The sequence below is a fragment of the Tiliqua scincoides genome, chromosome 6, assembly GCF_035046505.1.
Source record: "Tiliqua scincoides isolate rTilSci1 chromosome 6, rTilSci1.hap2, whole genome shotgun sequence".
Lineage (NCBI taxonomy): Eukaryota > Metazoa > Chordata > Lepidosauria > Squamata > Scincidae > Tiliqua > Tiliqua scincoides.
The window spans coordinates 48,869,698-48,886,449 of record NC_089826.1 but is presented as its reverse complement, the minus strand read 5'-3'; the positions used below and the strand labels follow the sequence as shown (position 1 = coordinate 48,886,449).

Below are 16,752 nucleotides of genomic sequence, written 5' to 3'. Positions count from 1 at the left end.
AGTCAGACAGGAACACTATAATAACCAGAAGTGGAGCTGCGGGGTGGGGGGGATCAAGTAAGTACGGCACACTCTGCAATGCCTGTGTAAGTGGCTCCTCCCTCTTGGCATCAGAGCCATTCAAGGCAGATGTTGCATTGCTGTTGCTGTCCCGAGTGGCACCAACACCGAGGGGGAGGGGCCACTTACACAACACATTGCGAAGTGCGCTGTACTTACCTATAGTGCCACCCCCTGTAGCTTGCTTCTGATGATAACTACAACAGATAGCCCAATTTTGAACAAAGCAGCACTAATACTTTTTAAAAAATCTCATCTTACTAAAGCAATAAAAGTTTTCAAACTGTGGAACTATATTTAGGATTTTCGATTTAACGAACAGTGGAACCCAGATCCATTTCTGCAGTTCATCTGAACCAGGAAGTGCTCTTTGTTGCTTCAGGTTTATCATTAAGCCACTTCTGTTGTAACTGGTGTAGTGGTTTGGGAGTTGGATTTAGGCCTGGAAGAGCCAGGTTCAAATCCCCACTCAGCCATGAAGCTTCCTGGGTGACCTTGAATTACGAGTATCTTTCAGCCGCACCTACCTCACAGGGTTGTTGTGAGGACAAAAGGTGGGGAGGAACTGTGTTCACCACCCTGAAGTCAATGGAAAGAGGGCAGTATAAAAACATGAAAAACAAATCGTCTTCTGTCATTTTGCTTGCAGTTAGAAGAGAACATAAGAACATAAGAACATAAGAACAGCCCCACTGGATCAGGCCATAGGCCCATCTAGTCCAGCTTCCTGTATCTCACAGCGGCCTACCAAATGCCCCAGGGAGCACACCAGATAACAAGAGACCTCATCCTGGTGCTCTCCCCTACATCTGGCATTCTGACTTAACCCATTCCTAAAATCAGGAGGTTGCGCATACACATCATGGCTTGTACCCCATAATGGATTTTTCCTCCAGAAACTCGTCCAATCCCCTTTTAAAGGCGTCTAGGCTAGACGCCAGCACCACATCCTGTGGCAAGGAGTTCCACAGACTGACCACGCGCTGAGTAAAGAAATATTTTCTTTTGTCTGTCCTAACCCGCCCAACACTCAATTTTAGTGGATGTCCCCTGGTTCTGGTATTATGTGAGAGTGTAAAGAGCATCTCCCTATCCACTCTGTCCATCCCCTGCATAATTTTGTATGTCTCAATCATGTCCCCCCTCAAGCGTCTCTTTTCTAGGCTGAAGAGGCCCAAACGCCGTAGCCTTTCCTCATAAGGAAGGTGCCCCAGCCCCGTAATCATCTTAGTCGCTCTCTTTTGCACCTTTTCCATTTCCACTATGTCTTTTTTGAGATGCGGCGACCAGAACTGGACACAATACTCCAGGTGTGGCCTTACCATCGATTTGTACAACGGCATTATAATACTAACCGTTTTGTTCTCAATACCCTTCCTAATGATCCCAAGCATAGAATTGGCCTTCTTCACTGCCGCCGCACATTGGGTCGACACTTTCATCGACCTGTCCACCACCACCCCAAGATCTCTCTCCTGATCTGTCACAGACAGCTCAGAACCCATCAGCCTATATCTAAAGTTTTGATTTTATGCCCCAATGTGCATGACTTTACACTTACTGACATTGAAGCGCATCTGCCATTTTGCTGCCCATTCTGCCAGTCTGGAGAGATCCTTCTGGAGCTCCTCACAATCACTTCTGGTCTTTACCACTCGGAAAAGTTTGGTGTCGTCTGCAAACTTAGCCACTTCACTGCTCAACCCTGTCTCCAGGTCATTTATGAAGAGGTTGAAAAGCACCGGTCCCAGGACAGATCCTTGGGGCACACCGCTTTTCACCTCTCTCCACTGTGAAAATTGCCCATTGACACCCACTCTCTGCTTCCTGGCCTCCAACCAGTTCTCAATCCACGAGAGGACCTGTCCTCTAATTCCCTGACTGTGGAGTTTTTTCAGTAGCCTTTGGTGAGGGACCGTGTCAAACGCCTTCTGAAAGTCCAGATATATAATGTCCACGGGTTCTCCCGCATCCACATGCCTGTTGACCTTTTCAAAGAATTCTATAAGGTTCGTGAGGCAAGACTTACCCTTACAGAAGCCATGCTGACTCTCCCTCAGCAAGGCCTGTTCGTCTATGTGTTTTGAGATCCTATCTTTGATGAGGCATTCCACCATCTTACCCGGTATAGATGTTAGGCTGACCGGCCTATAGTTTCCCGGGTCCCCCCTCTTTCCCTTTTTAAAAATAGGCGTGACATTTGCTATCCTCCAATCTTCTGGTACCGTGGCCATTTTGAGGGACAAGTTGCATACCTTAGTCAAGAGATCTGCAACTTCATTCTTCAATTCCTTAATAACCCTTGGGTGTATGCCATCAGGGCCCGGTGACTTATTGATCTTTAATTTATCAATCAGGTCTGAAACATCTTCTCTTTTAACCTCTATCTGACTTAACTCCTCGGTTAGGAGGGGCCGTTCGGGCAGCGGTATCTGAGAACAAATGCTGTACTTTTCACTGCCTTTTGACCTCCCCAAATATGGTGTGTGAGTGTGTGTGAATACATAGATACATACATAAAGGGCTGGTTCAGACTATACTTTGCTGGTCTCATGCAATTAAGAACATTTGCATTAACTACACACACTTCTGCTCCCCCCTTTGCTTGCTTGGTTAGTTCTGTTAATCCCAAGGAGTGTAATTTGTCCCAACCACCCCTCTATGTATGCTGTTAAACACCTTCAAAAGTAGGTTTATCAGTATTTGCAGAGGGGCATTCATTCCAACTACCATCACACATGCACAGTTAAGTGATAGAAGAGAAGGATGCAGGTTGTGTGCAAAACAAGCATCTGTTTTCAGTTGTGTGGGCTTGATTCTGACAAGAAGGTATCAGCTAAGAGGGCTCAAATGCACCAATTGAGGATTACACTTCATGAGGTGTATCCAGAAATAAAACTCCGTGATTAGTTCCACCCTCCCAAGGGTTGTCTTGAACCGCAGCCCACACACACTGCATGGCCAGCCTTTTGAAATAGAAAAGGGTTTGAAAAACAGTTTGTGATAGGGCATGAGAATGTAATAGCCAAAAGACTTAGTTGGCAACCTTCAGTCTCAAAAGACTATGGTATTGTGCTCTGGATGGTGCTCTGGAACAGCGTCTAGTGTGGCTGAAAAGGCCGATTCGGGAGTGACAATCCCTTCCACACTGGGAGCAAGTGCAGTCTGTCCCTGGTCTGTCTCCCTGGCTGTGGGCCTTCCTTCTTTGCCTCTTTGCCTCAGCCTGTTGGCCAAGTGTCTCTTCAAACTGGGAAAAGCCATGCTGCACAGCCTGCCTCCAAGCGAGCTGCTCAGAAGCCAGGGTTTCCCACCTGTTGAGGTCCACTCCTAAGGCCTTCAGATCCCTCTTGCAGATGTATCACAGCTGTGGTCTACCTGTAGGGCGCTTTCCTTGCACGAGTTCTCCACAGAGGAGATCCTTTGGGATCCGGCCATCATCCATTCTCACGACATGACTGAGCCAACGCAAGCGTCTCTGTTTCAGCAGTGCATACATGCTAGGGATTCCAGCTCATTCCAGGACTGTGTTGTTTGGAACTTTGTCCAAAAGAAAGATGTCAAATATTCTACTAGACATGCCCAAGCCTGAGCAGTTCTTTGGAATCTTTTGGCGTGACAGTGGGTCCTGTTCCCTGAAACATAATAGCAAGAGGGTTTTGTTCATCCAGAAAATGTCTATGAACTTTTGACGGCTTTTGTTACAACAGATCACCCCTTTGTAATTCCTTTGATACAGGCTGCTCTATGGCATTCAGACAAAAAAGAACTTTGGGCCAGTGGCCTTCTTTCATTGGATTTTGTCTGACAGCCTTTAACAGTTAAACCAGACACCTTTCTTCCAGCCCACTTTCCTACTCTACCAAAGCTCATTCAAATCAAAACAAAACCTTGCAGCTGGATTTGCCTTTAGACTGATGGTTGCCAAAGTTAAGAAATATACTTATATATGCAGTACTCAATAGCAAGATAAATTTTTACTGTGCATAATTATACTCTCTATAGCTAATCAAGCTTTGATTTCCACTGCTTACCTAAAATTAGTTCAGTACAGCTAAAAATAAGTCAAAGCCCCCCCCCCCCACGGTTTTTTATGGGTGGCTAAAACCTGATTATTTGGAAGTATTTGAAAGCTGATTAAAACCTGATTATTTGAAAGTATTTGAAAATTTTATCAGCTGAAAGTAAAAACTTAAATAGTCTGAAATTTGAAAGGTTCTTTTGTAACTTTTAAGAATTTGTGATAAACCAAGAAAAGTACATTTCACATTAAATACGTTTTCTTTTATTTTCCATATTATGAAAAGCTCAACAAAATAGCAAAGAGAAAGCTGATGTGAGAAAAAGACTTGGTATATTCAGCAGATAAGTTTGTGGCTGTGTGCAAAGTGCCCAGAACTGTTGAGTGTTTTTTGTTTTTTAATTCACTTTCCCAAGGAAAATTGTGAATCCTTCAATTGATTTGATTTGTCTTGTAATTCTTCCAGTAATGTTGAGAAAGTAATTTCTGTGGAAGACCACTGCATGTCCATTTATGTGCATTTCAATTATGGTCATATCAGCCGTCTTGTAGTCTTATCAGTCTACATAAACAGTCTTTCAGCCCAGTCTTAACTGGTGCATGAGCAGTGGGGCCACCCGGCCTACACAGTATCCAGCACTGAGAAGGAGCAGTCTAAATGTCTTCTCAAGGTAAGGGGGCTTTCATCCTCTTACCCTAGGTAAAGCCCAGTCTGTGCAATGGGGCTACTCGAATCTACGCAAGCAAAATTGCTGTTGCAAGTTCAAAAAGCCTCATGTCAGGATTTCAAGTGCGGGAGGGGGAATCGGATACAGCTTGCACTGCTGCTGACGACCCCACCCTCCTCCTCACCATCTCTCTGCCCCATTGCACCTCCTCCCCACCCCAATTCTGCCCTCCTCCACCCATGGTACCTGGTGAGACCTTACCTGCTCCATCGGGTAATCAATTTAGATCCAGCCCTGGCAGGATGGTACAGGCCTTCCTGCTAGGGCTGCTTACTCACAGGGTATCACAGAGTGCTTTATGGTGCTTTTGTGATACTGTTGCTGTGCTGATGCTGTGTGATACTGTTGCTGTGCTGATGCAGATGCCAGTTAGGATTGTGTTGTTTCTTGCTTATGTGGCATTCAAGAAGAAGAATGAATATGGTTTGCCACAAGGTGAAAAACTGTGACAATACGGTTATCACAATAATACATTATGCTTGCTCATGTAAGAGTGAGTTCTCAGTAGCTTGACTGAAAGTGTGGCAGATTTTGGTGTTAGGTACTGCAGTTTTTGTACAGGATTGAGCCTCAAAACAATCCAGTTTTAGATAACCAGTTTAGCATAGTCTGGCAGGAGGTCTGGCTCAGTTGGTAGAGCTGCCGCCTTGTATGCCTGAAGATCTGAGGCTGCCAGTTCGAAACAACCGGAAGTACCCGAGAACTGGGGACACGCTGATATACTGATGAGCTGACCCTAGGCGGCAGAGAGGAGTTGCCGTCGACCAGGAAGGATTCCAGCTGGAACGAGGAGTTCTATGAAAGACTAGAACTATTCAATTGTAAAAATTCCTACTGGGGTTTAGAACAGCCTGCCTATGTAAACCGCCTTGGATTAAAGTCTGATAAGAAATCTGACAACCAAAGAAAGGCGGTATATAAATACCTAAATAAATAAATAAATAAATAAATAAATAGTGCATTTTCCAGTGCATCATAGAAAATACTTTCTAAATAAAAATTGAGCACCTACAGCCAGAACAAATAAAGCTACTTTATGAATTACTTGATGGTATATTAGACATTAAAAAAAATTGTTTAATTGAAGGTGGATGGATGTTTTCCAGTTTTTCAATATATGTGGAAGGTGTTTTGCCTTCACATTCTTGTTTCCACAATAATAGAAGCAAGTTTTAAATGGGATTTTACAATCTCTCTGTTATCAAGGGGGCATGAGTTGAAACCTAAACAATGACAATCCTCTCCTTAAAGAGAATTTGTCAGCATTTGCAATCCTTTACACACATACCTGGGAGTACTCTGATAAAACACAATGGGACCTACATCTGAGTAGACATGAATAGGAATGTGCGGTTATTTAATTAAATATTCCTCTTGCTTATATTAGTTCTTAAACATAAAAGATCAGAGAGCAACCCTAAATTTGTTAATGGCTGCCATATAATTTTGAATTAAAACTTCTTGGAATTTAATTTTCAATGCTGTCTTTACAGGCTGATCTTATGCTGAAGAAAATGTATTCTAGACAAGGCACATCTCTTCAGTAAAAAAAATCAGAACCTCATAGATCAGATTGGCTAATTTTGTCTCCAGCTCATAGATCAATTTCTGGCAGTGATTAAAAATCTATGGCTAAGATCTCATATTGAGAAGACCCCTGTTTTCAATCAAATGAATGAAGGGTTACAACTAGGCACTTCTTATGCCCTCCTGAGTAACTTATACTATGCAATTTTCCAGAATTCCAAAACATTACTAACAGTCAACTCCGTTTAAATGTAGTTGTATTAAAATGTGGCTTCTGTGAGTAACAATTGGGAAAACACAATGTCTAAATTGGGATGGTGAGAGGTGAGTGAGGTTGGGGACAGGCTGAAAACCCACATCCATCAGTGTGGGCCCACGCGCAGCCAACATGACCAGTGGGGGAGCAGTACAGGATAAATAATATTACTTTTTAGCAGGTATTGGTACAAAGTGTCCAAACTTAAATTCTCACTTAAAATCATCTTGTTGTAAGTTGTTTAGTTTTAAAGTTGATGGGGGAAAGCTGATTCCCAGCCAGGTTACTGTTTGTGCGGAGTTTGCATGTTCTCCTCATGGCTGCATGAGTTTTCTCCAGCCCAGAAAGTTCACATTTATTTCAGTGTTTAATATTAGAACTGTTTTGGGTCTTTATTTAGACGATTGGTAATGTTTCTGTGACCAGAAATATGCTGTAGGAACGGAACTCTTGTTTATATATATTAGGACCCGATCCTATTCAACTTTCCTATCCAATGCAGCTGCAGTGCAGCCCAGGGATTAAGGGAACAAATGTCCCCTTGCCTGGAGGAGGCCTCCGTGACTGACCTCCCACAGCAAGGTGTAGTGCATGCCCCTTTGGTGCAGCTGCATCAGTGCTGAAAAGTTGGATAGGATTGGGCCCTTAATTCACCTTCGGTAAAATTGGTTTTGTGTTATACTGTAAGTTGTGTCTTGTAAAGTTGCAGCTTCCAAGAATCTGTCGACAACTTTAAGTGAGGACTTGCTGTTGTTACTGCAAAAACGTAATTTTCTCTCACTGTTCTACATGAGCTCTGCTTGTAACTACTGACAAGAGTGTTCATTTCAGGGCCAACTGAAATGCAGCTGATTGTTGGGGGAGGGGCCCTCCTATCTCTCTGCTTTTTGCCTCTGCTACCCCTCCTTTGTCTTCCACTCCCTGAAATGGAAAAAGAAGAATCAGACAGAGAGGAAGAGGAAATGTGGAGGGGAAGAAGACACTGGGTTGGAGCAATGGCACATGGAAAGAATAGGGGCTCGCACATCATCAGGAAGGGGAGAGCAGCATTTAGCATGCTACCTTAGGAGGTCTTAGGCCAGCCCTGTTTCATGTAGGTCAACTTTGGGACATTCAGATGATCAGTTTTCCCACCTTAGGGTACTCAACTGATGTCTGCAAGCGACATGAAACCTAGGTGCAGGTGCAGTAGATGATGAACACAAGATTTAAGTTCCAAAGTTATTTTTCAGGGGAAAAACAGCCATGCAAATAAGCTGCCATTTATTCTTCTCTTTTTTCTGTTTCTTCTGTTATGCAGCTTTAGTGGTTAGGCTTTTTAAAAGTATTCTCCTCCATAGTGGCTGTAAATATGCTGTGGCTCCATCACAAGAAGCACATAGCAAGTGAAAAATACTTTCCCCCTGCTCATTCCTTTGAATACAACATGCCTTTAGGCAACTATGCTGTGTTGTTGTCAGAAGGGGAGAAAGAACAACTCCTCAATAGAAGTCCCTCCATGGAGAAAGAAAGTGTGTTCCCAGAATCTTGAATTATGCATTATTATAATGTGTATGTTTCTGATGCATAGACTGGCTCTTGAGCACAGGTTTCAAGCTGTTTTTGAGCTAAGTACCTACTACTACACAGTACATTAGAGACAAGCTGTTCCACCATGACAAACACTCTTCAGATGCGAGTACCATGGAACATTAACCCTTTCACTGCCTCCATACTGCATAGAGCCCACATCCTTCCACATGTTGTTTTCCTGTTAAATGTGGTGCTCTTGTAGATCCCTGACCTAGAAACCCCAAGATGCCCAATGACAACCTGTCTGGTCATTTGTCTTGCCAGGGCCTCACTCTCTGCAAGACCTTGAGAAATTGGGGATACTCCCTTCCAGTAACCCATCCCCTTGCTAGAACATAGGGCAGGATTGAAGAACAAGTAACACTGCTCTGCCCTGAGATGAAGTTTCATTGCATAGGACACTTCTTGAGCAATCTTTCTCTCAGATAGTTCAGCATTGTGATTCAGCTGTGATACAGCTCAGTGATTTAGCTGTGTGATTCAACTTGGTGGCTAGCTCAGTATTTTGGTTACAACAGCAATGTCCCACACTGAATGGTAAGGAGTTTTTCCCCTTATGAACACAGTGGTGCTGCGAAGCTCCTCCTCCTTTCTGTTGGTCATTTGGAAAGGAATTTCTAGCCCAAGTGTCCTTGCTGCGCTTTTTAAAAAACGTAAAATAGTTTAGTAGGGAAACCTGTCATTTAAATTCTAACTCAGCAGAACAGAAAAGGAAGCAGTGTTTAACCTCTGCTTATGACTGTGTCTGTTTGGAATCTTCTGCTCTGTGCTTAGTATGCCTTAATAGAAAGCACTGGGTTGGATCCAATGAACCATGAGCAAAACTAAAATAACCACTTGCATTGCTCCACAAATGCTTGCACAAGGGCTTGCGCTATAGTTCAGGCAGTGCAGTGATAGTTGGCTGTAGCTAGCTGGTAATAACAATAGCAGTCTTCATGCTTCCACTCATTCAACAAATTATATCAGTTCTGTGCAAGTGGAAGAACATGCGAGTGCGCATGCGTGAGGTGTAAAATGGTTCTTCCATAAGTGGAAGATGCCTTCAGCATGCGGTAGTGACCCTTAAATCCGGGTTGTTGACTTTCTGATTCAGAAAACAAACACTGTTTGATAATATTCCACAGATGCATGCATTTGGTTTAGCGATGGGGTGATCATTAGAAGCAGGGGTGCTGGAGGGTCTGAATGCTGCTGCTCAAATTGCCATAAGCAAAACTGTGATTGGCACATCCTATCCCAAGCAGCTCCCTACCATTATTCTGTCCTTACCCTGGTTTGCGGGTTTGTTATGTATTTGCAAAAACACAAGATAAGAGTTTTTGCCTTCCCTGTTCAAGACATAAACCCATCTTGATGAAGGAGGAAGCAATGGTGGTGTTGGTTGCCCCTTCATCAACAGGGCTTCCCAGTGTTGTGCTGTGCTGGCTGCATTTCAACAGCTTTGCATAGCCAGGAATCAGGCAGTGAATGCAGTATAACAATGGGAATTCCCACTGGGACTCTCCTGAACCATGCAGGGTGTCTGTCTTTTGCAGATGGAGCTGGGAGAGCTGGCAAGCTCAAACGGTGGAAGGCAGGCAGTATTCCATCCAAGATGACTGTGAGGGGTTTCTTAGGCTTGGCTAGGTTAACTGCTTTTGCAGCCAGGGACTGGCTGTTTACAATTAGAGCTTATTCAGTGAATATGATCCCCAACAGCAAGACAACTCTGTAAGGGCTCTCCTCAACTTGGCCAGCTTGGCCTGCTTTTGCTAAGGCTATAATAGTTGGTAAAGCTGGGAATTCTTCTCCAACATGGATATTCATTGAGCCAGAGAAGTAGTCAAGGTCTTGTGATGCTTTGTTACAAGCATCTCTTTTAAAGCATATGGGACATGCCAAACACACAGGGGGGGAAAATTGTACACAGCAATTCAGTGTAGTGGCCAATGATTTTGAGGAGCTCCAGAAGGATCTCTTCAAACTGGCAGAATGGGCAGCAAAATGGCAGATGCGTTTCAGTGTAAGTAAGTGTAAAGTCATGCACATTGGGGCATAAAATCAAAACTTCACATATAGGCTAATGGGTTCTGAGCTGTCTGTGACAGATCAGAAGAGAGATCTTGGGGTGGTGGTGGACAGGTCGATGAAAGTGTCGACCCAATGTGCGGTGGCAGTGAAGGCCAATTCTATGCTTGGGATCATTAGGAAAGGTATTGAGAACAAAACGGCTAATATTATAATGCCGTTGTACAAATCTATGGTAAGGCACACTTGGAGTATTGTGTCCAGTTCTGGTTGCCGCATCTCAAAAAGGATAGAGTGGAAATGGAAAAGGTGCAAAAGAGAGCGACTAAGATGATTACGGGGCTGGGGCACCTTCCTTATGAGGAAAGGCTACGGCATTTGGGCCTCTTCAGCCTAGAAAAGAGACGCCTGAGGGGGGACATGATTGAGACATACAAAATTATGCATGGAAAGGATAAAGTGGATAGAGAGATGCTCTTTACACTCTCACATAACACCAGAACCAGGGGACATCCACTAAAATTGAGTGTTGGGCGGGTTAGGACAGACAAAAGAAAATATTTCTTTACTCAGCGTGTGGTTGGTCTGTGGAACTCCTTGCCACAGGGTGTGGTGATGGCATCTGGCCTGGATGCCTTTAAAAGGGGACTGGACAAGTTTCTGGAGGAAAAATCCATTACGTGTTACAAGCCATAGGTGTATGTGCAACCATCTGATTTTAGAAATGGGCTATGTCAGATGCAAGGGAGGGCACCAGGATGCAGGTCTCTTGTTATCTGGTGTGCTCCCTGGGGCATTTGGTGGGCCGCTGTGAGATACAGGAAGCTGGACTAGATGGGCCTATGGCCTGATCCAGTGGGGCTGTTCTTATGTACCACTGTGTAATTGGGGAAAGGAAAATGGAACTGTGTGTGAGAGGTGCAGAAAGGATTGATTTCAAATGTGGAACCAGCCAACTAACGCACTTGAGACAAATTTGGTGGCTAATTTTCATGCAATGTGGGCCTCTGGGGGAAGCAGTTAGAGCGGGGGAACAACAGCAGTGGGTTGCAACACCATGCAAAACCAGTGGGTTAACAATCCACAACAGCAAGGCAAGACGATGGATAATGGAGTGAAGAACATGAGGCTGTAATGCTCAAGGCTTTCATAGACTTTTCCCCATGGATTCATAAGGGATTCTAAGTGGACTGACTCAATCAAAGGGTCCTCTGCTGCAAATTTAGAGCTCCTATTGAGTTCTCCCTTTGTTTTTATGTGCTCTGAAAGTCATTTGCAAGAACCTTGCAAGTATCTGTAAAGGAAACCACAGATAATAGCAACACTAAATCAGAAGCAGTAGAAATAAAGAAATATGTACAGGTTCTTTAACAAGTTGTCCTTTACAATGCTGAAAAATGGGAGACAGTAACTAGTTTTGGGGAGAACTTGCTAGAGTGGTAGTTCTCAAACCTTTTTACACCGGGATCTTTTAGAATGACAATCTGTCTGCCGGGCTGATGCAAGCATCTGTGAGGAAGCCGGCACAGAGGCTTACATCAGCCTCCTCAGGCTGGCACTTCTCGGCGCACCGGCCCAGCTTTCTCTCAAGGAGGGGCAAATGTACCATACAGCATGTTTGCAACCCTCCTGGGCCGGCGCAAGGGACTTGCTCCTGCCCAAATACGGGTCTGGATCGCGCCCTTAGTCACATTAACTATGGTAGCATCAAATCTGATATATTAAAAATAAAATACACATTGAAATGAATGGGGACCCACCTGAAATTGACTCGCAGCCCACCTGGTGGGTCCCAACCTACAGTTTGAGAAACACTGTGCTAAAGAGTAGAGAATTCTGTTGCAGGCATAACTCTTAATTGAAAATGAAGCCCTTGTGCACATGAATGAGTGCAGTTTCCTGGGGAGCACATGGGCTTTGTAGTTTCCTTTGTCCAATGAAGGTAGGTGGGCAGGGGAGGTGGGGCAGGGAGGCAATGGGGTGGTGATGGGGGCGAATTGGATCTGGGAAGCATGTAGGTATGGCAGCGGCAGTGGCCACTGAATCTTAACTCCCTTCCCAGACCTGATCCTGCAGCACATGCCCATGTAGACCTGCACCATGCTGTGAAGGCTTATCCCCATGAAAGGGAATATTTGTTCCCTTACCCAAAGGAGACCTTATGACTGCCCCTCCTGCAGGATGCAGTGGTCACCTTTTGGTGCCACTGCATTGATGGGGGAGGGATAGGATTGAGCTGCTGATCTGCTTTAGCATTTGCTCGAAGCAAGAACCTACACAAAGAACAGTTTCTACTCACAAGTATAATTCAACAGGTTATCTCCTGGTAGCTATCAATTCCTGCCAAGCCTTCATTGCATTACTGCAATATGTTTGGTTCTTTCCATTCCTTCCAAGCATTGGTTTATATTCAGGATTATTGGGGTTCTAACTTCTGACTTCAGCGTTGATAAGTGACTTCTTTTTTTGCAAACATTGGTCATTTTAGGGGGAATTTCTTTTATAGAAAATATACCAAAGTACAGTGATGTTGGCTGATTTCTAAAGCCTTTGTGTTTCTTTGAGATTAACACATACACAGCAACAAGCAATGACTGTTAATCTACTTTATGAAGGGGCACATTTTAACAGGCACTAGAAATTGATTTCTGTTTCACTTTGACATGTGGAGAGACAGGCTGTGTCTACAGTGGGTACTGAAGCAAAACCATCAAACACTAACACCATAACATGCTAAAATAAACCATATCTCATGTCTGTTAAGAATATGCTAGTATACATTTCCTCCGCCTGGCTTTGTTTTGTTTTAATTCCTCTTCTTAATATCCAAGAAGCTCCTGTGCAGGGAAGCAAAGTATTTGCTTAAGAGCTTATCAGTGCCTGCTGCTTATTCCTCACTTGCAGTCATCATCCTCTGACATCCTAGAACCATTGCTACAGCAGCCCGCTATGATGTGTAAAATGGAAGATAGTAGGTCAGGCATACGCATCAGATGCACTCTAAAATCTTGTGACGAGCTGTCCCTAGTAATGAGTTAAGGATACATTTTGGCATGTAACACACATTTCTGAGCCAAATTGTTTTTATAATGTAAGTTTCAAGTTTGAATACTTCAAAGAAGGCTGGCCCAGGCTTCTTTGAGATGGTAGAAAGTTTGGTGCACAATTGGTTTAGTGGAAATTGGTAAAGTCAGGGATAGGATCCGGTATCACCAGCATACATAAAGGGGGAGGACAGGGCCCTGGGTCCTAGGCCTCCAGGTTATGTGAGGGGTGCCACTTCTCTGGCAGTTTTGCAGTGTTGAACCACCACACCACCACCCCAGCATCCAGGAGGTAGTCTGAGGCCTCCTCACACTTCAGACCACCTCCCGGGCACTGGGGGGTGGGTTTTAACAACCCAGGGGGTATTAAATTTGATTTAACCAATGTATGGGGGAGGGGGTTTTAAAACTTTTGTTCCCCTGGGTACCAGATGCCTTAGCTATGCTACTGTCTGTTGTGCATTTTTGCTGCCGAGGTCGGACCTCTCCCTGCCCCCCTCCTCTCCACTGACAACCTTCCCAAACCCCCTCCCTGTCTGTGACCAACCCCTCTGCTGCCATACCTACTCTGGTGTGGCCCAGGTGGGCACATGCTAGGAGCTGCTGGTTGCTTCAGCTGGTGGCTTCCTCACACTTGGCCATTTACCACAGTGGAAACTGAGTTCCACTGGTGCAACTGACTAATAGGATTGGGCCATAAATTGTGGTTAATACCTTTTACATGCTGTAAGTAGTTAGTCGAGGTAAAGTGCTGCATATGTGAGAAGGGCTTTGAAGTAATGAGGAGTAGTAGTAGTTGGCAACCTTCAGTCTCGAGAGACTATGGTATCGTGCTCTGAACGGTGGTTCTGGCACAGCATCTAGTGTGGCTGAAAAGGCCGATTCGGGAGTGACAATCCCTTCCACACCGGGAGCGAGTGCAGTCTGTCCCTGGTCTGTCTCCCTGGCTATGGGCCTTCCTTCTTTGCCTCTTTGCCTCAGAAGGGCTATGGAAAGAATATACAGCATCATGCTTAACTGGTTGAACCACCAATATATGTATTTGCCTTCATGTAAGGTTGTGTATTTGTTAGTAGTTCCAGAAACAATTAAAAAAAATGCTCTTGGATGAAGCTGGACTCAGTGTTTTGGAATTGGCACGATCAGTTTCAGAAATTGTTCAGGTTTGTTTTTTTTTGCCTTTTTCTTGGAGCTGTGAACTTGTAACCTTTATGAACATCTTTCAAAATGATTGTTTTCTAAAGTAATTTGTATATTTTTTTCTTTCTTTTGAATTGCAGGATGAAGTTTGTCCTAAAGTGGATGGAGATGAAGTCCAGCGATGTGTCTGGGCATCCGCTGTTAATGTCAAAGACAAGTTCATATATGTAACTCAGCCTTTCTTAGACAGAGTGCTGATTGTGGATGTACAGTCCCAAAAGGTCGTGCAGGTAAGCATTTTTACTAGATATGACACACTTTTCCAGTACACGGAGGAAAAATAGATGAACAAAGAAGCACTTGTCACCTAATATAAACATATGCAATGGTTTAAGAGACATATCTTTACCTAGAGTACAAGGTAGTTGCCCATGTGCCCTGCGATAATGCACACATGACCAGGTTTATATTACAACTGGGCCACATTTATTTCAATTAATGCCAATCAACAAGATATTTCAAACTCTGTCCTCAAACACTCTTTCCCTGTTGAGTGTGGACTCCAACCTTAGAAGACACAGCACGTAACTGTTTCTTCCTCTTTTGAGCATTCCCACACTGACTTAAGTGGAAATAATCTGCTAACAGTCTCAGCTTCTCTATGACAACCTTTGGCAGGAGTTGTAGAAGCAGAATTGTACACCTCCCCCTAGCCAGAAAACCTGTGAGGTCAACTTTGACATTCAAGCTTGAGAAGTTCCTAACCAACTACCCTGAACCAGGCGGTCTCTTTGAGATTGGGTCTGGTTCTCCCATATTTCTTGCTTACTTCTGGTACTCCTACTCTGTAGCTGAGGGATGGGGGGCTGGGTGACATGATAATACCCTTGTGTCACCGCATCTTCCCCCACACCGTTGCATCACAATTGTGCCTACACAAACAGCTGCTCTTCCATGCATGCACAACCCTGGCCCTGGGAATGCTCCATTTGGAGCTGTATGGGTTTCAGGACAATTGGGCCAATTTTGTGGAACATCCATGTGTCAAACAGTAGAAGCTGTCACTCCACCCTGCCCCTACTCTCTGACTTGCACTATACCTGCCATTTGTGACCAACCTGGCTAACAGTGCCATACCTTTAGAACAGTCTGGAGTAGATGAAAAATATCCTCAGTGAAGGCCAAACAAATGAAGAACTAAAAGTTCCTACAGGCAACTAACTAGCTTCAGAATGTATGAAATTCAAATCGGTGGCATCTACAATTGCCCTTCCAGAGCAAAGCAGTTTCCTCTGGAGAAAGAACTTGTTACTCCAAAGGAAGGGGAAACTGTGAACGCTGACCACCAGCAGACTTTTTCATCTGTATGAAAAGGTCAACCAATCACAGTCATTCAGACAGAATTGTCAGAATTCTCTCTGGAGAACAGGTACACGTTGGCGCTGTGTTTCATAACACAAAGAAGCATCTCAAGATTCATTTTGAACAAGAAATTTGCACTTTCTAAAATATACATGTAACTTTTCCTCAAGCAGCTGTGCTTCCAGTTCATGAATAGACGTTATATAGTTGCTAAAAATTCTGCTGTCATCTTCATAAAAAGAAACTAAATTTGAAACTGATAGAAAGTGTCAGGCACGGCTGCTATTAAAATTTTAAACCTTCCCCATATTCCCAGTGCTCGAAAACGCCTTTATAACATCACATACACCAATGTGTACACCAGTATGCAGTGGGGTTTTAAATAAGTTTTAATATGACAGGTTGAAACCCCCCCCCCCACACACACACATACTCGTACAAGAACTTTAATGTGTTATAAAGCAATCCTAGAACTTTGTCATCATAGCATTCAATACAATTTGACATAAAGATTCTCTGCTTTGTGAACTATAGATCTGGGAGGCGATGAGCCTCCCTAATTCTGCTGCTTGCATGTAGCTGAATGTAACCTACTAATGATTAGTAACAAATGCTGTTTTATTGGTCATGTTTGAATTCTGTCGCACTTTATCCTCACCACAAAAGCGCTGAGGTTGGCTAGATTAAGAGATGAGTCGCATCCTGACTAGCATTTCCATTGTCAGGAACTTTCTCCATGAATGAAAGAAGCTTTTATCTTGCACAAGGATGCCTTCCACCTGCACAAGAACGCTTTGTGCGAGCAGAAAGCTCTTTTCATTCATGGAAGCAGATTCTGTTTGTGGAGAGAGCTCCCAAACAGCAGCGTAGCATGGGCTGGGGTGGGCCGCTCCCATGACGCGCTTGAGGTTTTCTGGGTTCTCCATAGGGGTGTGTGTGCGCACAGTGCTCATCACCTGAGTGCTAGGAGCAGTGAGCAGAGCACCGAAGGGCCTTCCTGCTCACCCCTGGCTCCATTTGGCTTCAAATCGGTGC

The 16,752-nt window shown here is 44.1% G+C and overlaps 1 protein-coding gene across 1 annotated transcript in view; it reads left to right on the top strand.

Moving 5' to 3' along the window:
* Positions 1–16,752, top strand: part of FSTL5 (follistatin like 5) — a 426,493-nt gene that overhangs the window by 373,360 nt on the left and 36,381 nt on the right. The window contains exon 12 of the mRNA XM_066632896.1: positions 14,496–14,645. Within this exon, the coding sequence (XP_066488993.1) occupies positions 14,496–14,645 (150 nt within the window). The remainder of the gene's footprint in view (positions 1–14,495; positions 14,646–16,752) is intronic.